This window comes from Chelmon rostratus, chromosome 8, assembly GCF_017976325.1.
Source record: "Chelmon rostratus isolate fCheRos1 chromosome 8, fCheRos1.pri, whole genome shotgun sequence".
In the NCBI taxonomy this organism is placed as follows: Eukaryota; Metazoa; Chordata; class Actinopteri; order Chaetodontiformes; family Chaetodontidae; genus Chelmon; species Chelmon rostratus.
The window spans coordinates 6,388,015-6,401,591 of NC_055665.1; the positions used below are offsets into that span (position 1 = coordinate 6,388,015).

At 42.1% G+C, this 13,577-nt stretch overlaps 1 protein-coding gene across 1 annotated transcript in view; it reads right to left on the reverse strand.

The window, feature by feature from the left end:
- Positions 1-13,577, reverse strand: part of gabbr1a (gamma-aminobutyric acid (GABA) B receptor, 1a) — a 66,075-nt gene that overhangs the window by 44,967 nt on the left and 7,531 nt on the right. The window contains exons 5-6 of the mRNA XM_041942751.1: positions 12,497-12,514; positions 4,303-4,463 (exon numbers count right to left, since the gene is read on the reverse strand). Coding sequence (XP_041798685.1) covers positions 4,303-4,463; positions 12,497-12,514 — 179 coding nt within the window. The remainder of the gene's footprint in view (positions 1-4,302; positions 4,464-12,496; positions 12,515-13,577) is intronic.

A 13,577-nucleotide genomic window follows, 5' to 3' on the forward strand; every position in this document is an offset into this window, starting at 1 on the left:
AGTGCACGCCTCACTGAGTGTCCATGCACCGCTGACCATCTTCAGTTCAATGGATTACTATCATTAATACTGACTGGGAAAGCAGCTTCGCAATATTGATGTCTTATAGGAAAAGGCAACCTTGTGCAATGCAGGGCCGTGAGGCTGCAGCTCTTCCTTTCGATCAATCCCCGCACCAGCTGATTTCACAGATCACTTCCTCCTCTCTGGTGTTCCTGGTGTAAAATCACTTCTGCTTATTCCTCATAAAACAAATTGTTGTGTTATCTTGGTGTGAGGGAGATGCAGACTGATGCACAGACCGTTTTAAATACACTCTTTCCCGAAGGTTGTTTGTGTTCTCTGTCACTGTGGCTGTGGGCTGGCTGCATGCTGAGAAGAAGCTTGTTAGCTTTCTGGTGTTACAGTGTTTTAACTATATCCTGATGAGCGGAATTTCATCGCCTACGCTGATTATTTTAAAATTCTTTAATCAATCTATCATTACCATCCAACATCAGACCTTTTAGTAACAGCTTGCTTTCATATGTTTTTCATATTACTTGAGTGGAAATAAGAAAAAAGTGCAGATTCTGAGCTTGTAGAGGTTATTTTAGTATTTCTATCAAGACAAGTCAGTATTATTTGGCTACATATTATCTCGCCGTTAGACAGAAAGAGTTTATGATGTTTGATATTTTAATGAATGTTTTTTTTTTAATTGGAATCAAACTGGCAACACTGGAGAATGAAAACGTAAATATAGTTACAGAAGCCAGCTTGGCTGAAGAGCATCAATTTAAAAAAAAGAAGAATTATAGCTGAATGTTTGCTGGGAAAATATAATGGCATGCATTAGTGAGAGAATCTGTTTTATTCAGGGGTAAATCAATGCCAAACCCAATCAATAGTGGACAAACAAATCTAAAAAGCACTAAAATCCCTCATTCATCACAAATAAAATAAGTCTCCCTTGGATTTCTTATGTCAGAATTTGCCTCAATTTGCAAGATTATGGAACAGGATGCTCAAATAAATGTCAATGAAATTAAATGTAATTAAATTTTGCCATTAAAACCATTAGTGGCTAATGTAAGAGGAGCAAAAGCAACAGCTTGAACTTGATTTGAATAAATTCAGTGAGGGTATAATGAAGCGGGTCTATTCTTGAACACAACTGCAAAAATGGATCAGACTCCATAGTTGAGCCTTTCTTTCATTCAAGTGTTTCTATGAGTGTAAGAAATGAAACCGTTGGTAACAAAATGGGAACATGGTGCATTAAGAGGTGAAAAAGCACACAGTCTCCCTTATGAAAAAAAAATAGAGAGAAAACAGGGGTGTTGGCAGGTATGCAATAAAGGCTGAGGAATCTCTGCTATTCTTGGAGGTCTGTCTTCTACAACCCTCTGGGGTCATCGCCATTTTCACTTTCATTTCCAGCCCTCCTCGGCTCATGAGAGCGCCAGGTTTGACGGCCCCCAATGCCATTCACATACACACACGCACAGATTAATGCGCGTGTGTGTGCACAGTCATAAAAATGCATCCGTACAGCTCCACACACACGCACACACACATGACACGATAGCAACACCTCTGTCGCTGTCCTTGGTGCTGAAATTCCCCGAGCCAATATCGTGTCGACGTTAACGTGCCGATGTAGCCTTTCCAATCAGTCAGACCCAGCTTGTGAGAAAACTTTGAAGGAAACCAAAGGCTCCCTGGGCTGGGGAAGAATGGGAGAAGATACTGGCTCGTCATATTACATTCTCTAATTACACTCCAGATTGAATAATATAAAAAGAGTGTGAAGAGGGGATAAGATAAGGGCCTGTGGGACAGCCTATGTATTGAATCTCAAAGCATGCTCGGCTACATCTCCTAATTTCCTCATAATTATGTCTGGCACCCCACTCCGGGCTTGTATGCCAATGGACATGCATGAGGACCAGTGATGAATACTGGTTATGCCACTGTGGATAAGAAATTCTGTCATGGCTGCCAATTAAAATAAAGGGCGGAAGTGAGGGAAGCACCTTGTTTCGCCATTTCTCTGTTTCTCCACTGTCTCACTCCATCACTGTTAATAATTGATCAAAGTTTGCAGTCTCGGCTTTGATATATCCATGGCAACGGCCTGCGCAGAGAGTGTGTGTCTGCATGTACTGTGTGTGTGTGTGTGTGTGTGTGTGTGCATGTGTGTGCGTCTGTCTGTGTGTGTAGATCTCAGAAGGCTGTAAATAGTCTGATGCTGTCGCCAGAATAGCCAGAGAAACAAGCCGTTCTGCTACCACAGGGTATCTGCATCCATTAAAAGGACAGGCTGGGATTAAGTGTTGAGCTTCATGAATATTGTATGATGTTGAACAAGCTGAGGACATCGCTTGATACTCCAAACCCTAATGGTCACGGACTGGTGTGTGCGTATCTGTGTGTGTGTGTTTATGTTAAGGCACCTGTTTGCCAACTTCAATGCACGTCTCGTATTCAATTCTGCTGTCGGACTTTAAAGACGCAATAAAAGTTGCTCATCATGATAAATTCAGGTCAAGAGAGTCTGCCCGCATAATTATGCTTCTCCAGCCTTGATCTTGAGATGCAAGCAAACAAAGGGCCAGTTACACCCTCATCTTAATCTCACAGTTAAACAAAGAGTTCACAAGATGGAGATTTGTCCTCTGACCAAACAAGAATGAGGTGTGAGTTGTAATAATAGGATGTAAATATGATAGCTAATTAATCCCTCTCTTATAATTGCTTTTCTGTCTCTCGGAGGCTAAGATCCTTATTACTATTCCATCTAGGTGAAAAAATATTTGCAATCAGAAGGTAAAAACCTTATTCCAAACACACTCTTCCCAGAGCAAGAGCAATAAAATCCCCCCTTGACTTTAATTCAAGGAATTAACCAGCGTCATTCAGACAATGTTATACCAGCCTCTGTGAGCTGTTCTATTCAAAGGATCTGCATCTATTTCTCGAGCCCGAGGCGCCAGCGTCTCCTGAAGCATGAGGAGTGATGTTTTCCAATCCCTATGAAATCTGTTCATGCAACTGCTTTATCTTTATGTTTATGGCAGCTACATCTGCAGCTGCCTGCTTCACTACACTTGTAATCAGAGGATGCACACGCACACGGGCGCACATTTGATCTGTTTAGCATTTGATTGCAAAGAACAAGGTGTATGCCTAACAGAATGTGAATAAGCGTGCACTGTACTATCGGCTCTGCATACATCCAGCATATGAATTTGCACACATATTTTCACAGAGCTGAAACCTTATTTGTTTCTGTGGTTTGCTTCGAGAGTAACTGTGTTGCCATGCCAACTCTCCCTCTCTCTCTCTCTCACACTCACACACACACGCATGCATGCACACACACTCGCTCTCTCCCCCTGCTATTCTGTTTAACAGGATTCCAATGCAGAGCCGTGTACACCAATCAGAATAAAGCTCGTAGCAAATTTCTAACCAGTCCCAGTACAGTTAACTGTTTGGTGCCCCGGCCACTCGCCAGGCATCTGTCCTGCAGCATGATTGATAATAACCCTCAGGAGAGGAGACAGAGGGGAGATCCAGTAATTGTTTTCATGTGTCTCCCCTCATCCCCTTGCAGAGAAAAATGGTTGCTTTTGGGGAGGGAAACTTTCAGAATAACAATTAGAATGCAAATAGAATAGAATTTTTGCTATGATAAATAATGTGCTTTTTGATTAAGTCGGTGTAGTGGGTGGTAAACTGGGGCAGCGGAAGGGAAATGAAAGCAGTCGGGGGGGCGGATATTGGATTTATAGTGGTTGATAATGCTGACATTTTAAAATACCACCATGATTAATGATTGATGAGCAACAAGCAGGAGGTGTGTTTGTTCATTTAGCAGAGACCAGCTCTATACATGGCATGGCAGGCCCCTTTGTTAAGCAGAGCCAGCACTTGAGGGTTACTTATCAGCGGGGTGACCTTTTCCCAAAGCAGTTCTTTGAGATCTGTGACTTGGGAAAAGGCAGGTGCTCCTAAAAAGGCAGCCTGTGCTGTTGTCATGGCAAAGTAAAATGTACTATACCTGCCTTGACTCTCGAGGAAACCGGGGAGGAAAACAACGCCAGCTGCGTAAAGTCGGAAAACATCGCTGGATGCAAGAAGAAGCATGGACATGAAACACAGCAGTGATGAGAAATGATGGTCGGAACATTTAACTCAGCGGGGTCAGCTACTCCTCGTGATGCCCGCACACACAGATCGCTTGGTCCCTCACTGGCTGACACCACACATCACTTAAGTGCGCACCTCCTCTGACTCTCCTCCACATGAACTCACCATGCTGTCGTAGTGGATGAGCTCCAGCTCGTAGTCGGGCAGGATGTCGCTCCTGTTGTTCACCAGGTCCAGGGCCATCTGAGCCGAGGGCATGCACGCCTGACCGCCCGGCCAGCCTCCGCTCATGGGGAACAGCGCTCCGATGTACAGCTTCTTCTTGCCTGCGGACGGCCGTGGACACAGGAGGAGAAAGACGATGAGAGATGCCCGGAGGAGCGTCGCGCGCCCGCGGGTTGCACTTCTGCAAATTACCGGCATGGTTCAAGGTGAGTTGAACCGGAGCGACCTGGCCTCGGTGCTGCAGCGGAGTCGAGCTTATTTTTTACGTGCGAATTTTGCAACTAAAAAACGAAGTGAACTCAACACGTGTCCGGCTCCTTTAGGCAGTTCGGATTGTATGTTGAGCTTTGCAGGTATACGGAGTAACCCAACCATTTACTTTTAATTGCGAGTGTTCAGCGGATCGAGTGAATAATTTAGTCATAGTATAATTTCGCATAATGCATGGTTAATTATACATGGCGTGCTGGATACTTTCGGGACAAAGTCAAACACAGTTCAGTCAGCCCGGACTTCGCCGCGATCATGTGAGGACACGGTGCCGCTCGCCTGAAGATGCTCATCGGTCAAGTTTCAAACGAACCGCGATCCAACTCATTTCCATGCAAATCCGCACATTTGGCCTGACTAAACTAAACTAAACGCTGCTGCTTGCAACCAATCATCAATATTGGACAGGGCGCCCCTGGCTCACGACTTATACGTAAAAAAAAAAAATACAAAAACAAAAAAAAAGCAGTATGCGCGAATTAGACAGTGGAGTCCGCGCAGAGCAAGTCAACCGGGTCAAATGAGTGAGGATTGGGAGGAATAAAAAGACGACTGGAGTGTTAACTGAGAGATGCAGCAGCGGAAATAGCAGCTACATCTCCCCCCTTCAGCGCAGCCGTATTCCAGCAGATGAAACGATTTGCCGCGGAAAAAGCGAGGCGCGCCAGAGCTCTGCGACTGATCCACTGCAGCACCGGCTGGCTGAGTGTGAGAGAGAGGAGAGAGAGAGGAAGAGCAGAGAGAGGAGGGAGAGAGAGAGGAGAGAGAGGAAGAGCAGAGAGAGAGAGAGGAGAGAGAGAGGGAGAGCAGAGAGAGAGAGAGAGGAGAGGGAGGGGGAGAGCAGAGAGAGGGGGAGGAGGGAGAGAGAGAGAGAGAGGAGAGAGAGAGAGAGCAGAGAGAGAGGAAGAGCAGAGAGAGGGAGAGGAGGGAGAGAGAGAGAGGGAGAGGAGGGAGAGAGAGAGGAGGGAGAGGAAAGAGAGAGGGAGAGGAGGGAGAGAGAGGAAAGGAGGAAGAGAAGAGAGGGAGAGAGAGAGGAAGAGCAGAGAGAGGGAGAGGAAGAGCAGAGAGAGGGAGAGGAGAGAGAGGAAGAGCAGAGAGAGGGAAAGGAGGGAGAGAGAGAGGGGGGGCAAGGGAGAGAGGAAGAGGAGGGAGAGAGAGAGAGAGAGAGAGGAGCAAGGGAGAGGAGTGAGAGAGGAGAGGGAGAAAGAAGGGGGAGATAGAGGAAGAGCAGAGAGAGAGGAGCGAGGGAGGGAGGGAGAGAGAGTGAGGAGAGGGAGTGAGAGAGAGGAAGAGCAGAAAGAGAGAGAGAGGAGAGGGAGAGAAGAGAGAGGAAGAGCAGAGAGAGAAAGAAAGAGAGGGTGAGGAAAGGAGAGAGAGAGAGGGGTTGGGAGGGGGCTCTGGGCAAAATCTTCCTCAAAGATTTTCTAATGAGTTACACGCTGAGCTTAACTTAAACAGCACATCCATTCCACAAGAGTCCCACACAACCTCATTTTGTCACATTTCCTTCTTTGCATTTGGCCTCTGACTCCCACCACAGGCCACAGCTGCTGGCTGACACCGCCAGCTAGTGCATCCATAATCAATTTCTGATCAATATATCAGTACGAGTGGGTAAATAATGACCTTGCCTGCATTAAAGGCCAATTTAGAAATAAATATTTAACACCCAGAGAGTCCAAATTTGTTTTCTCCAATTAAGCGTGACATTTGTCTTTTGCAGGTGAAGGCAGGGCTGGTTGAAATAGTGAAAATCAATGTCACCACATCCATGATGAAGGATTTCTAATATTGATTGGCATCATGATTTGGCAGCTAACACAAAATAATCAAGCTGATGTTGACAGCAATGATGTAATGCATGGATCTGTTCCACTTTTCTGCATATATCATGTTACTCAACTCGTCAGCCAGCAAAAAGTTCAATAGCTTGTTTGTTATTAGTTTTCAATTAATACAACAAATTGTGATTTATTGTCACAATTCAATTCCAAATAAGGTTGATCAACAATATTAAACGATGGCTCAACATGAAAACTGGGCCAAATTCTCTTGAAAAATAACTGTTTCTTAGATGTCTTACATACAGCTAATGTTTTATGTAATTTAAATGACTACATTTTAATGAGCATTTCATTATTAATTAATATTAATAATTAAAATGAATTTAATCATTACTTCTTTAATCATTTAGTCTATTAAGTGTCAGAAAATAATGAAAAGCACTAGCTGGAGTCTTTAAATTGCTTGTTTTGTTGGACCAACAGACCAAAATCGAAATATTCATCTTACAAGTAAGACTAAGAAAAGCCATAAATCGTCAAAATTGAGAAGCTCAAACCAGATAATGTTTGAAAATTAACTCAAACAAACAAGCTACCATTAGCGTGCTAACATGCTCACAGTGACAGTGCAGGTTTACCACGTTCACCATCTTTGTTTAGCATGTTAGCATGCTAATGGCAATTAGCACTAAACCCAAAGTGCACCTGAGTCTGATGGGAATGTCATTAATTCTGCATGCATAAACAAAAGCGCTGGGCAAATTTGAATATCGATGTGATGATGGCGCTGGAGGAAAAGTTAAATAATCACACATATTTTTACAAGTGCTAAATGCTGCACCAATCCATCCAATAGTTAAACAATGTCAACCTGCTGGTGGTGCTAGAGGAAAACTCAGGCTCACCAAAGTTAGGATTCAACCTCTGGAGAGCATGAATGTCTTTCCTGAATTTCAAGCCAATCCGCTGTTTTCAGATGTGCATCCAACCCACAGACTGTCAAAGCCCTCAGCAGAGCCAGTGCGATGACTGAAAACACTGATTCCACTCTTAGGACATGCACCACATGATCCGCTGTAGTTACTTAACTGCTGCTGAAACAACGGTTACATGTAACCTCGACTCACAGTTTCAACCAGATTTCTCCTGCTTTTAACCTGGATGCTGTTTGACCTGCAAATCAATAACTCCATGCTTAGGGGGCTAGCACACACCAGCAGTGGGATACTCTGCTCTGTAACCACCTCTGCTAATCCATAGACCATTTCATTTGTGCCTCCCCGCCACAGCCAAGTCTATAAAACAGTGCAGAAGCTGCTTTGAGAAATCAGCAAAAAATGTGGCAGGCGGTATCAATCACGGCTGATTTTATTTGCAGTTTCAGTGGAAACGGTGATGTATTCAGCGTAGAAACAGGAGAGACTGGACTCCCTGCACACCTGTTTGAGACCTCTGCTCACATCCAGCACAGCCTCCACCACAGACCATTCACATACACACAAACACACGCTCTGAAACATAAACATGTACACACACAGAATCACACACGATGGCCTTTAAGCCTTTATAGTTAAAGCTGAACGCTCATTCAGCTGCTTTTCGTCTGCCTCCTCCTCTAAAATGAACTCTTGATGTTTTTGGAGATGCATCTGCCAACATCATTTCATACGGAATTATTTGAGGAATGTAACAACTAAAAGGTTAACAAAATGTTGTGTGAGAGGAAAACAGAAGGTCACTGTGATGCCAGCAATACTTTCTGCGATTTTCAATGCAGCCTATTTGGATTATTGACTGCGCTCTTACTCCGTTCTAAGCCCATGCTGTTGCAATTCCTGTGTAAGCGCTCTAATTGCAATGTAATGTTAGTGTTAAAGTTCCCCTTTGAAAATTACTTATTGCAGCGATTGTGGAGAAGACCATTATTTCTCCAGTCTAAATTAAAATCCCTCTGTAGTTAGGCGATGGAATATGACTATTATATAACCCTGGTTCATTACCCAAATCTCATTATCTGGATATCTCCATGTAGCAGAGAGCTATTCAGATCCAGCTGCTAACAAGCCCTCACAGGCTGAGGTGAGTGAGTGATCATCTGCTGGCATTTGCCTTCCACTTCCACCTCCTCATCCTCGCTGCCACCCTGTGACCCATCCAACGCACTATCAATTATTCAACCGTGAACTTTATGTGCTGTTTCGCTCCATAAGCCTGCAGCCAACACAGGCAAGACGCACCAGCATCGGGTAGTGCAGTGTTAACAACCCCCATGGTGGCAAATGCCACATCCAGAGAAGACATTAGCTGTGGTAAGGCCTGGAAAAGATGCAACGGAGTCGTGAGTGCTGTAGCATGTTGCTGAGCTGCTTTAATGAGGGCCTTGCACTGTATATTTGTGTGTCTGCAGTTTGCACACTGGGCATCCTTCAGGATAATGGCCTGTTTCTCTCTTGGCAGATGCGTTAGTGGGGAAAAACTATTTTGAATGTTCCCTTTTTAACACAATCGCCAGATTATGTTCTCCTGCACCTGCAGAGCACAATTTATTCCGGGAGCAATCCAAATCATTGTGAAAACGCTCTGACAAAACATATTGTGTAAAAATCAATCAGACTGTTTCAGGTTCCCAAGACGCTGATGCTTTGTAGACGTCGGGTTTTTCCCCCGTGCTGACGGTACAAGTCATATTCTTTGTGCAGAGATCAGACTTTGCTCAAAGAGTATTTCAAAGTCCAGCTTAACTACCAGTACCAGATGATGAAACCTCAAGCCTCATTTCCACATTACTACTACAGCATCATTGGAAGGACAATTTATAGTGGCATAAATGTCGTACAGCATTGTTAGAGAAATACACTTCATCATGCAGTAAAAAGCTCAAACTTTGATACAGTATCATCATTACATAATTTGTCCAGCAGCAGCAGCAGCAGCACTCTACGCACTACCTTGTTTCCAGCACTCTGCAGCAGCGCACTTATTACAGTAATACATCATGCCTGAGGATCAGGGTGGAGGGGAGTTAAGAATAATAAGTTCATTGTTCAACTGTAAATATCCTGTCACGAGGGCCTATCTTTGCAGCTACATTTGGTAACCAATATTGTATTATTATGAATATAGCTATAAAAGAGGAATACCTTCTCCTAGATCAGCATCAGTGAATCAGTATTCATCAGCTTTAAAAATCCATTACTGCCATGTGCAAGGCTCAGGTTCACATTCCCATCAGGTGAGGAGCGTGAATACATTTTTCTCTTTAATTCTCATCTTAACTCTCACAGCAGCAGCTCTTAAAGTGCTAACAGATTGCCTGGTTGTATGTGTTGACATCATGTGATACTGTACAGGTAGCACACAAGCCAAGTTTAAAATCCCAGTGACACAACCCGTCCTTTAAAGGCTGAGGGTGGCAATATTTTCTCTAATTTTCTTGTTTTCAATTAATGAAAAGACCAAAAGCAAGAATGAATTGATCCGACTAGACTAAAACTGGTGTTGTCTGTGTTGCCGAAGCCTGATATATGTTACGCTTTGTTACACAGAGCTTCATTGTTGTCAACAAAACAATTAAATGAATGGGCCTTCATGTGCCTTGATGATGACAAACCCACAGTAGTTTATAGTTTCAGCTGCTGCTGGAAATACTCACTGGTGCACCAAATGTGTATTAATCCACCTCTGAAATTAGTCTCCCCACAAATGCAGTTTTTATTCCTGTTTGAGTCATATTTGCTAATAATTAAATTAAGTTACTAAATGAAACTTTGGAGGCACACGCCCATCCATAAAAGGTGCTGTGGAACAATTATCTGCACAGACAGACAAAAGCAGACTTGTATACTTTTATCTCATTGGCATTATTTTTTTATGTTACATGCACAGGATGTTTTGACTAATGCTAGGTTTGGAAAGAACGATAAGAAGAATATTTAATGAACACGCCAGCGCTTCTACGTGCTAAAATACAATAATCTGCAAAGATTAAATAGATTATTAAATTGAATAATCTAAAAATATAACACAACATGCATATGGAGTACATGTACATATAAATATGTTTATATGTACACATAGGCTACACACAGTCAGAGATAGAAACTGTGCTAACTTGTTATGTCCTGGTTGTTCGCTGCTGTCTTTGTATTCACTGGGTACCTGTGGTTTTGTTATACTGTACTTGGAGAAAACAGAAACTAGAGATGTAATCCTACTGCATTTGCACACACACACACACACACACACACACACACACACACACACACACACAGGGTAGAGCAGACACAGACAGGAGCAGGGTATTAACCTTTCTCCCGCTGAGGAGGCAGTAAGTGGGTGGTGATGGCACATGGAGTGGAGAGAGAGAGCACAGCCAGAAGGAGGTCAGTATTGTGACTGTAGATGGAAATTTCTATTTGAGGAAACACTGTTCTCTGCTGCTTTGTTAATTATGTGTTTGTCAAGTCTGTCCGTGACATTTGGAAAGTTTTTATCAGCAACTTATGGGATTACTTGCATAAAACTATATATCAAGTTTAGTGCTGCAGATAGTGTGCACACACGCGAGTGTCTATGCGCGTGTGTGAACAGTGTTTGGCTTATGAAAGGCTAGAATAGGTCTATGCCTAATTCATTAGAGTAACACTGCAGTGTTGTGAGCCTTCCAAGGATCGTAGAGAGCGTATGATTCAATATCTGGCCAATTCCTAATGTGGTGACATAACTGTGCAAGAGGGCCTGCAACAGTAACAAATGTATTCATCATCGTTGCCAGGGATCAAATAAAATGGCTGTGCTAGTAGATGTTTCTTTTGTTTTTACCCTTCATTTTTTTCAGGAAACAATGGATTAGCAGACTAGTTCATTTTCAGAAATGACCTGCTGCAAACTCATGCATTTTCACCCTCACAGAAATGAGACGCACAGTTTGAACAGCGCAGTATTTCGAGGCGGGCTAACTGAGCAGAATATTCCGAACCTGTTTATATTTATACCTGCATGGTGACAAACCCACAGCTACTCTTCTTATGCTAATGACCCTCGCCTTTTCAAAATCCTTCTTAGCAGAGGGCAGGAGCAGAGCTAAATCGATTAGCAAGAATGTAATAAGAATGGAACAATTTCATTAAAACTTTGGAATTAAAATTAACTAAAGACATAAAGGGGTTATTTGGATGAGTTGAGATGAAAATGCTACCTTACTAATGATACTATGAGCAAATTAAATAGTCTTAATCTTCTCTTTCAGTGCTTTGATTTATAAAAGAAGGATTAATACTCAGGAACAGAAAAATAATGTTCCTCATGTTATTAACTGGAGAGAAGAGAAAGGCTGTCAACCCAGTTATGTGTATGTGTTCTAATATTAGATATGAAAACTAATTTTTTTAACTGAGTCTGCAACTTCAAATACGAGTTAAAACTATAATCTTGTTTCTCACCACTGAAAAATATTTAATAGGACAAGTTTTTCATACAAAAAATTTCCTTTTCCCAGAGAAGTCAGATTTTTCATCTGGTGTGGGGAGTGGGACTTTCAGTTACAGTTTAGACTGCTGCTGCCCTCTGGTGGCCACAAGAACACACTGCATCAGCAGCACAGTATGCTGAGTTTCATATGAAACAGAACTTAATTAAAAGATGAAAAATCTCTGTGTGCACAGCTGCATAGGAAAAGTTTAATGGTCCCACAGAAGATAAACGACTGTCAGATGAGACTGGTCGAAGAGAGGTATTTCATGTTTCACTATTAATAATTCTATGACCACTTAATGGGGACACTTTTAAGTACTATGTCCTTTATTTCTGATTATTATATATTATATATATTACTATTATTATTATTTTTTCTAGATGATAATTTTTTAAAAGGCTTTAAAGGAAGGGAACGCTGTTGTTGTAATGTTTTATGTAAGACATTCATGTCTGACAAATGTTTCACTACAGCAGCTCTATGTTTACATGTGATGCAATTCCTTGTAAGATGGGTGCTTGTTTGTCAAGAAATTACATGACTGACTATTGTGGTGTAGTAGGATTTTGCTAGCATGGATATGATCATTAGAATGAAAAACTCCTACCTGTGTAGTTTCTGTCATCTTTGGTATGCATAAAAAGAGGGAGAAAGAGCAGTTGGTAAAAAAATACAGTTCAGGTGGAAACAGAACAATTGACTAGAATAAGTGGATCATTCTGCTGTGGGATTTAAAAAAACAGCCCTGATTAAAAATCCTGATGTTTTTCAATGAAAAACCTTTATAATGTCTGATTTGTAAAGACGTGGTGCAGTAAAGCTCAAAATTCAAACAATTTTCCTCCACTAGATGGCAGTGACACGACGTTGTAGTTATCTTGAGACGTGCACTGTTGGGGAGATACTGAGCAGGAGCTGTGTTATGTATTATGTAATCCTATGATAGTTTACAGAAATGCCATAAAAATAGATGGAGAAACCATTTAGTCTCATATAGTTATAGAAACCAAAGAAAACCTCATACAAACAACATAGGAAATGTAAACCTTATCAGAGTACATTATAAGTAATTGTTTACAAATATGAGTCAGCCATCAAGCTACGGCACATATTCTATGTTTATTTATACATTAATTAGCCTACTTTCAGTTGCCCAGTCCAAGAGTGCTGATAATTCCCTCTTTCATCCATTTTAATTCTGTCATTCCCATAGCAACTTTATTGGTTGCCATGCCAACTCAGATGATAACCAGTTGGCAATCTCATATCTTTCAGTTCTTTGTTTCATCTGTGGGTTTTTCTTTTCATAAATCGTCATTTATTTTCACTAATTTGGACAAATCTCTTCAGATAGTAGACATGCCAACTGTTGTAACCGAGAACACTCTTGGGTGTCTGTGATATCACACTCACGCTCTCAGTACAATATTAATGGAGTATTTATCCTGTGTACAGGTTAACGTATCGGACATCAGGGTTTGCTTTACCTGCCTGAGCCAAAGGTACAGACTGCCCCCCTGTGGATTACACTCTGATTGGTTGGATCATTTATTGCTTAGCAACCGTGCTTCACCATTTGGAGAGCAGGTGTTTGTAATTATCTGTCATCTTTAAAGCCTTATGTTCCCATTTTTTGTGAGGCAGGGTACAAAAGCTAAGTGAGCCATGTTTATGTGATGAAATGGCAC